The sequence below is a fragment of the Scyliorhinus torazame genome, chromosome 14 (assembly GCF_047496885.1).
Source record: "Scyliorhinus torazame isolate Kashiwa2021f chromosome 14, sScyTor2.1, whole genome shotgun sequence".
NCBI classification, from domain to species: Eukaryota; Metazoa; Chordata; class Chondrichthyes; order Carcharhiniformes; family Scyliorhinidae; genus Scyliorhinus; species Scyliorhinus torazame.
This window is the reverse complement of record NC_092720.1, coordinates 3,900,747-3,916,986: the sequence shown is the minus strand read 5'-3', so window position 1 is coordinate 3,916,986 and position 16,240 is coordinate 3,900,747. Positions and strand designations below refer to the sequence as shown.

The 16,240-nt window shown below is 48.0% G+C and overlaps 1 protein-coding gene across 5 annotated transcripts in view; it reads right to left on the bottom strand.

Moving 5' to 3' along the window:
• Positions 1-216: 216 nt before the first annotated feature.
• Positions 217-16,240, bottom strand: part of lpp (LIM domain containing preferred translocation partner in lipoma) — a 672,742-nt gene continuing 656,718 nt past the window's right edge. For 4 of the 5 annotated variants that reach the window (XM_072473629.1, XM_072473634.1, XM_072473630.1 and 1 more), the window contains 2 exons: positions 12,593-12,968; positions 217-323 (listed from right to left, as the gene is read on the bottom strand). In XM_072473629.1, coding sequence (XP_072329730.1) covers positions 12,840-12,968 — 129 coding nt within the window. In that variant the 3' untranslated portion in view covers positions 217-323; positions 12,593-12,839. The remainder of the gene's footprint in view (positions 324-12,592; positions 12,969-16,240) is intronic. The other variant, XM_072473633.1, reaches the window with a different exon arrangement.

The window sequence follows — 16,240 nt, the reverse complement described above, 5'->3', positions numbered from 1 at the left end:
CACGAATCTAATAGGATTAGACCTGATGTCAGCCTCTTGTTTACCATTTTGTACCCAACAATGAAAGTGTCTGAGGAAATGTTCAGAAATATTAGGAGAATTCTCCCAACATCAGGGCAAAGAGGTGAATGCAGCGGTCAAAGACCAAATAACCAATACTGAGCGCAATTTTTTGAACTATAAGTCTATGTCAGTATATACCACATACTATAAACATTCTGGTTGTATGTGAGGCTTTTATTGATAATGGTGCTAACAGGCAATATAGAAATCTCATAGCAGAGAAGGGGGAGGCCATGTTCATGAATGATTCTCAGCTCCCCCTAGAATCAAAATAAAAACATATTGCGGATGAAAACATAGTTTTATAAAGAAATATCTCGGTAATTAAAATAAACATTAGTGAATAGCAAAGCAGAAGATATCGAATTTGAAGTGTTATATATAAAATGTTTTATATTCATTTGAAATAAGTATATACAGTCCAACATGTCTAGATTGCACTCTGCACAATCAGTTCAATTTTATGACTCCTCCCATCTTCTCTATTGAGCAGTTTTGTCCGCAGGCCTACTCTTCTCTAAAATGATAAAGTGCCTTAGATTGGATTGGTTTGTGGTGAATTGAGTTTGATTGAGTTGGGTTCAGTTAGGATGGGTTGAGTTGGGTTGGGTTAAATTGGTTTGAGTGGAGTTGTGCTGGGTGAAATTGGTTTGAGTTGGATTGGGTTGGTTAAATTGGTTTGAGTTGAGTTGGGCTGGTCTGGGCTAAATTGGTTTGAGTTGAGCTGGTTTGGGTTGGGTTAAATTGGTTTGAATTGAGTTGGGTTGGGTTAAATTGGTTTGGGTTGGTTTAAATTGAGTTGGGCTGGGTTAAATTGGTTTGGGTTGGGTTAAATTGGTTTGAGTTGGTTTAAATTGGTTTGACTGAGTTGGGTTGGGTTAAATTGGTTTGGGTTGAATTGGGTTGGGTTAAATTGTTTTGGGTTAAATTGGTTTGAGTTGGGTTAAATTGGTTTGGGTTGAGTTGGGTTAAATTGGTTTGGGTTGAGTTGCGTTAAATTGGTTTGGGTTGAGTTGGGTTGGGATGAATTGGTTTGGGTTGTTGCGTTGAATTGGTTTGAGTTGATTTGGTTTGGGTTGAGTTGGGTTGGGTTGAATTGGTTTGAGTTGAGTTGGGTTGGGTTAAATTGGTTTGAGTTGGGTTGTGTTAAATTGGTTTGAGTTGGGTTAAGTTGGTTTGAGTTGGGTTGGGTTAAATTGGATTGAGTTGAGTTGGGTTAAATTGGTTTGAGTTGGGTTGGGTTAAATTGGTTTGAGTTGAGTTGAGTTGGGTTAAATTGGTTTGAGTTGTTGGGTTGGGTTAAATTGGTTTGAGTTGGGTTGGGTTAAATTGGTTTGAGTTGGGTTAAGTTGGTTTGAGTTGGGTTGGGTTAAATTGGTTTGAGTTGGGTTGGATTAAATTGGTTTGGGTTGAATTGGGTTGGGTTGAATTGGGTTGGGTTAAATTGGTTTGGGTTGAGTTGAGTTGGGTTAAATTGGATTGAGTTGAGTTGGGTTGGGTTAAATTTGTTTGGGTTGAGTTGAGTTGGGTTAAATTGGATTGAGTTGAGTTGGGTTAGGTTAAATTTGTTTGGGTTGAGTTGAGTTGGGTTAAATTGGATTGAGTTGAGTTGGGTTGATTTGAATTGCAATGAGTTGGATAGGATTATGTTGGAAGATGGTTATAGGGCGTGTGGCACATAGATTGTTTCCAATCCCCTCTACTCCGATGTGCTTCAATATTCATAGTGAACAACATTATCATCAACATGACTTGTGCTGAATCCATCAGTTCAGAGCAAGTTCAGGTGTTGAACGTGCTTGTCAGAATTCTCAGAGACCAAATCCAGAGGGTACAACCTGTCTGGTTAAGATTAAAACCTCCTCACGTAAACATTTATATTCACACATTACTGGGAGGAACCAGCAGTTATTTGCACATCTGCGATAAGATTGTCATATGTCACTTTATGATCTGTATCCAGGGATTGGACCAGGACTTACAGAAATTCAATAGAACATTTTCGAATGACCGAGACCTCACAGAGCTCCAAAGGTTACAATTCCTAGACACATTGGACTGTACAGTGCTGAGCCAGGCAACATGTACACAAACTTAATCTGGTGCCATGCCCCAGGAATATCATTATTAACTTGAGCCAAAGCAATCTTCTGTAACTCACTGGAGTACAGTTTCTGAAGGTGCTGATTCTCACTGGGACACAGTTCCTGAAGGTGCTGACACTCACTGGGGGATAGTTCCTGAAGGTGCTGACACTCACTGGGGGATAGTTCCTGAAGGTGCTGACTCTCACTGGGACGCACTTCCTGAAGGTGCTGACTCTCACTGTGCGACAGTTCCTGAAGGTGCTGACTCTCACTGTGCGACAGTTCCTGAAGGTGCTGACTCTCACTGGAACACAGTTCCTGAAGGTGCTGACTCTCACTGTGCGACAGTTCCTGAAGGTGCTGACTCTCACTGGGGGACAGTTCCTGAAGGTGCTGACTCTCACTGTGCAACAGTTCCTGATGGTGCTGACTCTCACTGTGCGACAGTTCCTGAAGGTGCTGACTCTCACTGTGCGACAGTTCCTGAAGGTGCTGACTCTCACTGGGACACAGTTCCTGAAGGTGCTGGCTCTCACTGGGGGACAGTTCCTGAAGGTGCTGACACTCACTGGGGGATAGTTCCTGAAGGTGCTGACACTCACTGGGGGATAGTTCCTGAAGGTGCTGACTCTCACTGGGGGATAGTTCCTGAAGGTGCTGACTCTCACTGGGACACAGTTCCTGAAGGTGCTGACTCTCACTGTGCGACAGTTCCTGAAGGTGCTGACTCTCACTGTGCGACAGTTCCTGAAGGTGCTGACTCTCACTGGGACACAGTTCCTGAAGGTGCTGACTCTCACTGTGCGACAGTTCCTGAAGGTGCTGACTCTCACTGGGGGACAGTTCCTGAAGGTGCTGACTCTCACCGGGTGACAGTTCCTGAAGGTGCTGACTCTCACTGTGCAACAGTTCCTGATGGTGCTGACTCTCACTGTGCGACAGTTCCTGAAGGTGCTGACTCTCACTGTGCGACAGTTCCTGAAGGTGCTGACTCTCACTGGGACACAGTTCCTGAAGGTGCTGACTCTCACTGTGCGACAGTTCCTGAAGGTGCTGGCTCTCACTGGGACACAGTTCCTGAAAGTGCTGACTCTCAGTAGAATATGGGTTGCACAGACATTGAGTCTCACTGAAAACAGGTTTGACCTTGCCTAACACGCACTTGTGTTTTTGATAGGTTCTGCTGTCGTGATCAGCAATGTGAGTCCTGATCTCTCTTCTCCACTTCCCTAGCTGAACGATAGTGAAACTAGGTGTAAAATCGCATTTCTCTCTGATTGAAAACAACAGAATCAAAAGACACTGTTCGTGGACTAGGGGCGGGTGCTCCTTCACCAAGGAAAGGGAAAATAATCCTGAGTAAACCTAGAACAATGTAAACAACTGTGGTGTGAGAATTCGTTACAACCACCTTGTGTAGCTCATAAAGAAGCCAATTTGTAATTGCATTTTAAGGCACATCACACACTAACTTGTCTAACTGCTGGGTGGTTACGAGGCTGCACCAAGAGCTTGAACTATCTTGCCGATATGCTGATAGCAGATTAAATGTTGTTTTGCTATTTAGACACAGGAAGCTGAATTTACCAAAGACTTTAAGGCAATAATAAGAAAACATACAAATATATTGCAGCTATAGTCAATCCTGTCATTGGAGAGGGCCCTATAATATTGTAATTCGCCCTGTAATATTGTAATATTTAGTGCAGATTCAGTAATGGAAGCAATAATGGACAATTAAACAAATGTTGATATATTCCACAGGTAGAAACTGATCTGAAACTGATTCCATAAAATAACTGTGTTCAGAATCTTGTCTTGGTCAGTTTCAGGCTATTACAGCTGATTATAAATACATTAGCATAATAATATTGTTTCTTTATAAAGGGTTTTAAAAGTTAATATTTGTAATTAATAAAGTGGTGTCTCTCAGTTACCTACGAGGCACTGAGTCCCAGATAGTTCTGCTTTGGTTGGGAATCATAGCTTTTCTTTTGAAGAGTTTCTAAAAACCCAGATTGCAAATTGATTCAAATTTGCCAAATGTGTTGGGGCACAGCCCCTGAAAAGCCACCAGGTGGCGGTATGATGCCACCCTGACAGCAACAGGTTCAGTTTAGCGTGTCGGAAAAACAAGATTATATAAACACTCTAATATAGACTCTGGAAAAGGACCAGCATTATATAAATGATTGTAGCAGCAAGCAGCTTTCAATTCATTGCATAGAATTCAAATATCCCCAAAATTAATTACACAGAGCATTGAAAGCGACAGAAAAGGTCAACAAGTAATCTGCAGGACAGGGAAGTCGAAACACAAGGGAATGGGGAAGGTCAAGTTGTTCCCAATGCAAACACCAAGATCTGTTTCAGGGTCACTATCCTGTCTGCTCCGCAATAAACACAGACTGAACAGACCGACTCCCCCATTCCTCCCAGTACCGTACCCCAGTGTTATACAGTGACAGACCCGTCCCCACCAGTACTGTACCCCAGTGTTATACAGTGACAGACCTGTCCCCACCAGTACTGTACCCCAGTGTTATACAGTGACAGACCCGTCCCCACCAGTACTGTACCCCAGTGTTATACACTGACAGACCCGTCCCCACCAGTACTGTACCCCAGTGTTATACAGTGACAGACCCGACCCCACCAGTACTGTACCACAGTGTTAGACAGTGACAGACCCGTCCCCACCAGTACTGTACCACAGTGTTATACAGTGACAGACACATCCCCACCAGTACTGTACCCCAGTGTTATACAGTGACAGACCCATCCCCACCAGCACTGTACCCCAGTGTTATACAGTGACAGACCCGTCCCCACCAGTACTGTACCCGTGTTAGACAGTCACAGACCCGTCCCCAGCAGTACTGTACCCCAGTGTTATACAGCGACAGACCCGTCCCCACCAGTACTGTACCCCAGTGTTATACAGCGACAGACCCGTCCCCACCAGTACTGTACCCCAGTGTTATACAGTGACAGACCTGTCCCCACCAGTACTGTACCCCAGTGTAAGACAGTGACAGACCCGTCCCCAGCAGTACTGTACCCCAGTGTTATACAGTGACAGACCTATCCCCACCAGTACTGTACCTCAGTGTTATACAGTGACAGACCCGACCCCAGCAGTACTGTACCTCAGTGTTATACAGTGACAGACCCGACCCCACCAGTACTGTACCCCAGAGTTATACAGTGACAGACCCATCCCCACCAGTACTGTACCCCAGTGTTATACAGTGACAGACCCATCTCCACCAGTACTGTACCCCAGGGTTATACAGTGACAGACCCGTCCCCACCAGTACTGTACCCCAGTGTTATACAGTGACAGACACGCCTGACACTCTGTAGAAGGTACTCTTGTCTCCTGAACATCGTTTATTGAGAGCTGATCATTATCTTGACTGTCAATTTTTTGCTCTTGGGACCTGGCTATTTGTAATGCGATAATGAGCAGGTAATCTGTGTAACTGATGTTGATCGGTAAATATTGATCAGGATATTGAGGATACTTCCTTAGGTCCTCTTTAAATCTTTAAGATCCACCAAAGAAGTAGTTTTAGTTCAACACCTTGTTTAAAAGTGGTAGGAAATGAGCAAATAAGTGAGTAAATACCGCCTTCTATTGGAGGAATTAAAAGGGTTGTTTTACACCATATGTAGTTACAGTTCCAATGTGGAAAGTGACAGCGTGTTCTGTATATTGTGCAGTTGGATGTTATTTTTCAGTTGGGGAGATGGCTAGCAGGCTGTTGTTGACAACTATACAGGTCACAGGCAGAGTGTCAGGCCGACAGACTGTGCACACTGTGGTGGGGATTGGTGGACATGGTACAGTGCTAGAGAATTGTGTCACATCGCACCTTATTCTTACGTTGAAGACACCTCAATGCCAGCTGCCTACTTCCTAATTCGTCACCAGGTCTCATTCACCTTTGACCCTCCACTGATCTATATTACCCAATTAACACCTCAATTTTCAAATTCTCACCTTTGCTTCCCAATCGCTCCAATGGCCTTGCCCCTCCCTAACTCTGTAACCTCCTCCGGCCCTACTATCCTCCAAGATCTCTGTGGTCCTCTTATTCTGCTCACTCCGCTATCAGTGGTGGTGCTTGCTACTTCTCAAGCTCGTTCTCCTCCTTAACTCGCTCCTTAAAACTGTGATCGAGCTTTTGGTCATTTAGCCGAATGCCGCTCAGTAATAACATCTCCAGGAGGGGCAGCATGTGGCGCAGTGGTTAACACTGGGACTGCGGCGCTGAGGACCCGGGTTCGAATCCCGGCTATGGGTCACTGTCCGTGTGGAGTTTGTACATTCTCCCCGTGTCTGCGTGGGTTCCACCCCCACAACCCAAAAGATGTGTAGATTAGGTGGATTGGCCAGGACAAAGATAATAATTGGGTACTGTAAATTTATTTTAAAAATAACAGCTCCCGTCATGCCATGGGACTTTTAATGTGTTACAGAAGAAATCTTAACATTCTAGAATGTCCCAAGGTGCTTCAGCATAGCGCAAGCAAACACAATTTGCCGCTAAGTCAAAGAGGGAAGGTGGAGACGAGGGAGAGATAGGGGGAGGGGAGGCAGGGGCAGGGGAAGCAGAGGGGAGTGGGGAGGGATGGGAGAAAGAGGGGAAGGTGATTGGGAGGTAGAAGAGTGGAATGGGGAGAGAGAGAAGGAAGAGGAGACAGACTGAGGGGAGGGAGGGGGTGTAGGACGAAAGGAAGGAATGAGGGAATTAGTTTTTTTCGAAATTTAAAGTGCCCAATTCTTTTTTTTTCCAATTAAGAGACAATTTAGCGCGGCCAATCCACCTAGCCTGCACATCTCTGGGTTGTGGGGGTGAGACACACACAGACACAGGGGGAATGTGCAAACTCCACACCTACAGTGACCCAGAGCCGCGATTCGAACCCGGGTCCTCGGCGCCATGAGGCAGCTGTGCTAACCACTGTTCTGGGAGGGAATTATTTTGATTGCAGGAAGCTGGATTGATAGAGTGTAACTGGTTTGAACTGTTTGCCCCATTTAATCTGCCTAAGGGAGAGAAAGGTTTTAAAAGTTAATCGTATGTCAGTGATGGTATTGCTGCAGAACCAGGACTAGCCACAGTGACGGGAAACCACAGAACCCACCACGGGGTGAAAAATTAGCTGTTCTAAATATGGATGCAGGTGTTGTTAAAAGGCATCATAATATTGAAGAGTGTTGACAGTTGTGAGTCTGTTCCTGAAGAGGGGTGATACTGAGAGAGGTCACATACCTTGCCTGTCCCCGCCATACCCCATCCCTCATTTCCCCTCCTACCTCTGCCCTCCCTCTCTCCTTACCACCAAGAACTTAGGCACAGGAGGAGACTGTTTAGTCCCCCTCTCTGCTCCACATTCAGCGAGATCCTGGCTGGTGTGTGGGCCAACTCCATAAACCCACCTGTGCCCCACTCCCCGAAATACCTCTGGATAATAAAAATCTATTCATTTCAGATTTAAAATTAACAACTGACTCGGCAGCCATTCCAAACTTTGACCATTTCTTGTCGGAAATGTGCTTCTGGACATCATTCACAGTAACTTCATTTGAAGCCTACTTGTGACAATAAGCGATGTTCATTTCATTTTCTATTTTTTCATTCCTAAATTGTTTAAATTTGACAGAACTAAAAATCAATTCTGGGTGTAATTCTTCATCTATTCAATTTTTCCATCTCAGTGAAACGGTTATATTCCCGGGAATGATTTGTACATTCCTGGAATTAATTATATTTCTGGGAGTGCATTGTATACCCCGGGAATATGTGTATATTACTGGAATGTGTTGTATACCCCGGGAATATTTTTTACATCCTGGGAATGTGTTCTGTTCCAGGGAGTGTGTCATATATCCTGGAATGTATTGTTTTGCTGGGAATTGTGTTATATTCCAGGGAGTGTGTTGTATATTCCGGGAATGTGTTGTGTTGCTGGGAATGTGTTGTATATCCTGAACTCATCTGTATTGACAAATATGGGGCACGGTTTAATGGCCATGTTGGGCCTGGCGAGGATGTGTGTGGGCGATTTGGGATCTAACCGGCCCGCTCCCGTTCACAGGATCCGGATCCGACCTAGACATGGTGCGAAGCTAATTGAGGCCAATTAAGGATATCTCCATCTCACGATCTAACGATGTCCCGTGATCTAACCGGCCCCCCAGTGAAAGGTCACACGGTCCACACAAACAGGCGTCACGGCACCTGGGGGGTCTCCTAGGCCATTGTAGACCCCTGGGTGGTTAGGGTCAGGGCCGGACACTCCTCACCTCACACAGCGGAAAGGTCAATTAGCACCTCGCCAACTTTAAACTGGCCAGTCTGCAGCAATGATCCACTGGGAGTGATCCACTGGAAGCGATCCACTGCGGGGTGACCCACTGGGGGTGATCCACTGAGATTGATCCACTGGGGGTGACCCACTGAGAGTGATCCACTGGGGGTGGCCCACTGGGAGTGATCCACTGAGAGTGACTCACTGGGAGTGATCCACTGAGATTGATCCACTGGGGGGTGACCCACTGGGGGTGATCCACTGAGATTGATCCACTGGGGGTGATCCACTGAGATTGATCCACTGGGGGTGGCCACTGGGAGTGATCCACTGAGATTGATCCACTGGGGGTGACCCACTGAGAGTGATCCACTGGGGGTGGCCCACTGGGGGGGGTCCACTGGGAGTGACCCACTGGGAGTGGTCCAGTGGGAGTGATCTATTGGCAGCAATCCACTGAGAGTGATCCATTGGGAGTGTCCACGGAATGTGATCCACTGGGATTGATCCATTGGTAGTGATCCACTGGGAGTTATCCACTGGGAGCAACCCATTGGTAGTGATCCACTGGGAGTTATCCACTGGGAGCAACCCACTGGGAGTGATCTACTGGGAGTTATCCACTGGAGTGGTCGACTGGGGGTGATCCACTGGGGTGATCCATTGAAAGTTATCCACTGGGTGTGATCCACTGGGAGCGATCCACTGGAGGTGATCCGTTGAGAGTGATCCACCAGTAGTGATCCACTGGGAGTGATCCACTGGGAGTGATCCACTGGGAGTGATCCACTGGGAGTGATCCTCTGGGAGTGACCATAATGAGGAGGGAGTGGGATTTCCGTCCCTCAGGCTGAATGTTGCAGCAGCGCTGGGCGCAGCTGGTGGATGTCGCTGAGATTACAGACGTTCCCCAGGAAGGAAGAACTTGGATACCAGACTTTAACCAAAGTCCAGGCATTTTGGTCAGAGACCCCCAACAAGGGGGTGATGTACCACCTTGAAGGTGGGAGGTGTATCCAACGGGCACAGGAGAAACGAGGTACCACAATTTCCTGACCCCCCCTTTACCCAACGTAGTGAGAACTGGCGAGATGGTTGCCTCGCTTCTGAGCTTTCCCCAGCTGCCTGTATTATAGCGGCAGACACAGAATGAGTTCATCAATTGGATCGCAATAAGCCTAAGGGCAGATTGGCGATTCCTTATCAACAACCCCCCTCCGCCATCCCCCCACGCCCTGCAATATGGGGCTGGCCATGTATTCAACACTTCAGTAACGAATTTACTCATTGACTGAACACCTATAATCGTCTAGGCAAGAGGATTCTAAATATTCACAACCCTCTCAGACAAGCAACCTCCCTTCACCTCAGCCCGAAATAATTGACCCCCTATCCTGGGACAGCGAGCTCCATTCCGAGATTCTCTGTCCTGAGGAAACAGTCTCCCATCAACAAACCTGCCACGCCCGCTCAGAATTGCGTACATCTCAATGAGCTCACTTCACATTCCTCTAAATTCTGAATACAGGTACGATTTACTCAGTTTCTCAATCCCTACACCACCCAACACACAGCATTGTTAAACTGCAATTGCGTCCAAAGGTTAAATATCTTTTGTGTTGCTCTGAACCTCCGTGTTGATGCGATACAATCTGAAATGACATTTAGGGAAAGGTAAAGTTCTTCCAGTCCCTACAGCTCAGAACCGTCTCATCACAGAAACTAACGACAGGTATGGAGGTCTGCCGCATCAGAAATCTGGCTTCCTTTTCCATCAGATTCCTGGCAAAATTGGTTTCTAAATTGGCCCAGAGAATGTTGGTCCCTGTCCTATGTTTGGAGTTTGGATATTTATAAAGATTCCCAGAGCTAAATAAAACTTAGATTTCACATTTATAAAGTGCCAGAAGTAAACATTATTACTTCCTGTATAAATTCAAAGCTGGAATTCTTGGTACCATTTCTGTCAAGTTGTTGTGTCCATCAACTGTTCCCAGTGTGTTGGCTGGTCTTTTCCAATCTCGGAGTCTAGCTGCGATGTATTCCCACTCAAACTACCCAACGACCTATTAGACTGACCGCCTCGCAAGCTCTGTGCTTTCAATGAGGGGGCAGGATTATTAATATTGCAATAGGGGAGATGAAGGAACACATGCTTGACAAGTAAACGAGATGGATTCTGTTGATATAAAGTCCTTCAGGATCAAAAATTCTCCCAACACAGAGACAGCTGCAACACTTTTGGCAATGTGCTTCTCACCATAGGAGAGTGTTCAACCAGATGTGAAAACAGTCTGTGTGTGGCACAGGATTACAACGCTTCTTTCACCCAACCTTTCCAATTTCACCTCATGCATTCAAAAATCAATCTCTTCCCTGTTGCGCCTGCAGAATGGAAGCCTCCGAGCTTCACATTCACCGGATACCCCAGCTCTCCTGGCGCCCGTTAAATGATGGACATTTTTTCCTTTGGTCCCCTGCTCAATGATTTCCCAGTGACCAGAGCACAAACTACTGCCATCATTCAGAAAGTTATTTTGGCTGACACTAAAATCACTCTTTGCTTTGAACTCAGCTCCAAATCGCTTCAACAGTACTAGGTGTTCAGCTCAGCACCAAACTTGCCAATTGATGGGAATAAATTAATTAAAACCAAACGTGATCGTTATATTGGGGGTGAGTAAATTGTACACAGATTGGAGTCGAATCTGTGAAAGCCAGCATCATTCTGATCAAATCACATCCACTCTCTCAACCCCAACAGGAGCTTTCTATCCTTCGGCATTCCCCCTTCTAGAGCCGCCAACAGTATAACAAGCAGCCCCTTCCTGTTGGGGTACAGTACTATAGGCACCCTCTTCCTCCAGGGGTACAGTATAATGAGCATTCCCCCCCCGCCACAGAACCTTTGACAACATTGGTGGGTCACTGCACTGACTGAGGCTGCGAGGTTTCCAGACAGATCCATACACCTGGGCAGACAGGCACACTTCACAACTGGATGCTTTGGGTAGAGTCCAGGAGAATGAATCTGGGTTTGATTCCCCTGACTCACGACAGCTGAGATTCGGTAACCCAGCACAGACACATCAGCTGCCGGTGAACCGAGGCATTACATTTATTTCTGAGGTTCCCTCACTTGACAGTTACCTGCTCCAAAATATTCTTAAAATTTAGAAGGTTTAAAAATTCTCTCTAAATTTCACCTTTTATAATATAAGACATTAATTAAACTTTCCCTCAACACCAGGGAGTTTGTTATCTCTCCTGATCTCCCAAAGGAATATTGGGGTAAAGGTTGTGATCAAAGGGAGATTGGGAGAACGAGGAGTACATTCCCCACCTTGGTCCTTTAAGGAGGATCGTGGTCGGATTGTCAGGGTGCACATTGGTGGAAATCAGCAACTTCTGCCCAATGCGGGGCCTCAAATGTTGCTATCCCCCTGAGGAGGAGACTGGGGTAGGTGTGTAAGACTGCCTGCGGTCCCCAACACCCGTTGCCCACCCGCCATTGAGTTTGGAAAACCAACATTCCAGCTGGGAATTGTCCAACATCCCAGCACATTGGTTTGCGATGTTATTCCATTGGGTGCACAGTCAAATCAAAAGGAATTTGAGAACACCGTGTAATGTGTGATTAATGTGAAAAACAGGCCCCAGACTGCTCCCTCCTATTTTACAGAATAATTCCCAAAGAGTGGCCAGCCCCTCTCTACTGAATAATCTGGGGGAATGTGGGGAACGAGACCAAGAAAGAGAGAAATGAACGTAAGAGGCAGATAGAGAGAGAGGAAGAAAGTGGAAGAGAGAGCTGGAGAGGGTAAGGTAGCGGGAGAGCAAATTCCGTGCAGACTGGGAGACGGGAAGTGAATAGTGACTGGAAACGTTTCAATGCTCTGGTTAACAAGTTCCTGTCCACTCGATTTCAACCCATCCAAAGTGGTCATGCTCAGGCTGTGATGGTAATAGTGACCAGGTTGCAGGGTGTTAGTTATGGAGACAGAGATGCTGCAAGGAGTTTGTCCAGATTTTTGGAAAGAACCCTCCGTGGGTTGACCAGTGACACGAGGCCATGGCAGGAATGAAACCCCTGAAACCTTGTGAAAAGAGCAGTAACTTACAGGCAGCAGGTATGAAGGTGTATCACAGGAAGGGTCTATATAGACTGAGGCAGCAGTGTGATTGGCAGAAGTGAGGCTGTAAGCGGGAAAGTGGAAGAGCAGTTGGGAGAGGTGCAGCATTCTGCTAACTGCCTGATCTTTGGTAGAGAGCTTCCCACACATGGAAACTCAGTGGGGAAGTCAAGTGGCCACAGGTTGACATGCTGCTCCTGCTGGGCAGTATGTATCAGGAGGCTGTCCGGGGCCATCAGAGATCTGTAGTGGCCTTGGCGGTCAGTGACTGGATACGTGTAGCGTTGCAATTCTTGCAGTAGATGTGTCCATCCAGGGGGTAACATCCTTGGGTGTCTCCGTCCGACAGGAGGACATTGCAGTCCTGGAATAAAACCAGAATAGACTGTGAGAGGAGCATAGAGTTGAATATCAGGAACAAAGAGGGAATGAATTCAGCACCAGGAACTGAAACAAATGTTTCCTGCCAATCAGTTATGAGAAGATGTGATCCTGCTACAAGAGCAGGTCAAAGGTGACTCCCCAAAGCCTGTCCACCATCAACAAAGCACAAGTCAGGAGTGTAATGGAATATTCTTCACTTGCCTGATGAGCGCAGCACCAACAACACTCAAGAAGCTCAACATCATCCAGGATAAAACAACCCACTTGATTGCTTCCCCTTCCACAAACACTCACTCTCTCCACCACTAATGCACAGTGGCAGCCGTGTGTGCCATCGACAAGATGCACTTCAGGAATTCACCAAGGTTTCTTAGACAGCACTTTCCAAATCCACAACCTCTATCATCTAGAAGGACAAGAGCAGCAGATACCTGGGAACCCCACCACCTGGAGGTTCCTCTCCAAGTCACTCACCATCCTGACTTGGAAAAAGATCGGCCGTTCCTTCACTGTCGCCGGGGCAACATCCTGGAACTCCCTCCCTAACAGCACAGTGGGGATACCTACATCTCCGGGACTGCAGTGGCTCAAGAAGGCAGCTCACCACCACCTTCTGAGGGGCATCTACGGATGGGTAATAAATGCTGGCCTAACCAGCGACGTCCACATCCCGTAAATGAATTTTTTTAAATTCCAGCCAGTGTGATTGGATCACGGGTTGTTCATGTACCAGTCCAGGTGATTCTGTTCCACCCCCATCCTCTGATTCAGCCATTCAGGACTACCGTTATCACCTTGGGCTTTGGACACATTGAGGTCCTCCTACACTTGATCTCCTGCTGGGACAGCACAGTGGTGGAGGGGAACACCAACGCCTGATGTGGGAAAGGCACAAAGGTGACTCACTGAGATTCCTTCCATTTCAAGCAACAAATTCCAGATGTTTCTACACTTCCTCATTGAAGAATATGACATGATAGACTCAGGGGAGTTACCTCATTGGGTGGGGTGACTAGAACAAGGGAGTTTATTTTGTTGTGGGGTGAAATCAGGAAGCTCTCCTTCACACACAGAACGGAAAACCAAAACTCACTGTTCCAAAAAAGTTGTAGATGTTAGATACTTTCAAGGTTGAGATCGATAGATTGTTACTGGGTGAAGTTAATAAGTGATATGGAGTAAAGGCAGATAAATGGGGTTGTGCTACAGACAAGCAATGTTCCAACTGTAAATTGCAATGGGTTTGAGAGGCAGAATAGTCTCCTCCTGTTTCTGTTGTTTGAAATTTGTCATCTGTCATAAACGCATTTTTAAAATAAATTTAGAGTACCATTTTTACCAATTAAGGGGCCAATCCACCTGCCCTGCACATCTTTGGGTTGTGGGGGCGAAACCCACGCAGACACGGGGAGAATGTGCAAACTCCACACGGACAGTGACCCAGAGCCGGGATCGAACCTGGGACCTCGGCACCGCGAGGCAGCAGTGCTAACCACTGCGCCACCCCCCATGAGGCATCAGTGCTAACCACTGCGCCACCTCCTGTGATGCATCAGTGCTAACCACTGTGCCACCCCCATGAGGCAACTGTGCTAACCACTGTGCCACCCCCCGTGCGGCAACAGTGCTAATCACTGTGCCAACCCCCATGAGGCAACAGTGCTAACCACTGTGCAATCCCCCCCGTGAGGCAGCAGTGCTAATCACTGTGCCACCCCTGTGAGGCAACAGTGCTAACCACTGTGTCACCTCCGTGAGGCAACAGTGCTAACCACTGCGCCACCCATGTGATGCATCAGTGCTAACCACTGTGCCACCCCCTGTGAGGCAACAGTGCTAATCACTGCGCCACCCCCATGAGGCAACAGTGCTAACCACTGTGCCACCCCCCATGAGGCAACAGTGCTAATCACTGCTCCACCCCCGTGAGGCAACAGTGCTAACCACTTTGCCGCCCCCATGAGGCAACAGTGCTAACCACTGTACCACCCCCGTGATGCAACAGTGCTAACCACTTTGCCGCCCCCATGAGGCAACAGTGCTAACCACTGTACCACCCCTGTGATGCATCAGTGCTAACCACTGCGCCACCCCATGAGGCAACAGTGCTAACCACTGCGCCACCCCCTGTGAGGCATCAGTGCTAACCACTGTGCCACCCCCTGTGAGGCATCAGTGCTAACCACTGCGCCACCCCCTGTGAGGCAACAGTGCTAACCACTGTGCCACACCCTGTGAGGCAACAGTGCTAATCACTGCGCCACCCCCTGTGAGGCAACAGTGCTAACCACTGCGCCACCCCCTGTGAGGCATCAGTGCTAACCACGGTGCCACCCCTGTGAGGCAACAGTGCTAATCACTGCGCCACCCCCTGTGAGGCAACAGTGCTAACCACTGCGCCACCCCCTGTGAGGCATCAGTGCTAATCACTGTGCCACCCCCCGTGAGGCAACAGTGCTAATCACTGTGCCACCCCCCGTGAGGCAACAGTGCTAACCACTGTGCCACCCCCTGTGAGGCAACAGTGCTAATCACTGCGCCACCCCGTGAGGCAACAGTGCTAATCACTGCGCCACCCCCTGTGAGGCAACAGTGCTAACCACTGCGCCACCCCCTGTGAGGCAACAGTGCTAACCACTATGCCACCCCCCGTGAGGCAACAGTGCTAATCACTGTGCCACCCCCCGTGAGGCAACAGTGCTAACCACTGTGCCACCCCCTGTGAGGCAACAGTGCTAATCACTGCGCCACCCCGTGAGGCAACAGTGCTAATCACTGCGCCACCCCCTGTGAGGCAACAGTGCTAACCACTGCGCCACCCCCTGTGAGGCATCAGTGCTAATCACTGTGCCACCCCCCGTGAGGCAACAGTGCTAATCACTGTGCCACCCCCCCGTGAGGCAACAGTGCTAACCACTGTGCCACCCCCTGTGAGGCAACAGTGCTAATCACTGCGCCACCCCGTGAGGCAACAGTGCTAATCACTGCGCCACCCCCTGTGAGGCAACAGTGCTAACCACTGCGCCACCCCCTGTGAGGCAACAGTGCTAACCACTGTGCCACCCCCCGTGAGGCAACAGTGCTAATCACTGCGCCACCCCCCGTGAGGCAACAGTGCTAACCACTGTGCCACCCCCTGTGAGGCAACAGTGCTAATCACTGCGCCACCCCGTGAGGCAACAGTGCTAATCACTGCGCCACCCCCTGTGAGGCAACAGTGCTAATCACTGCGCCACCCCCCGTGAGGCAACA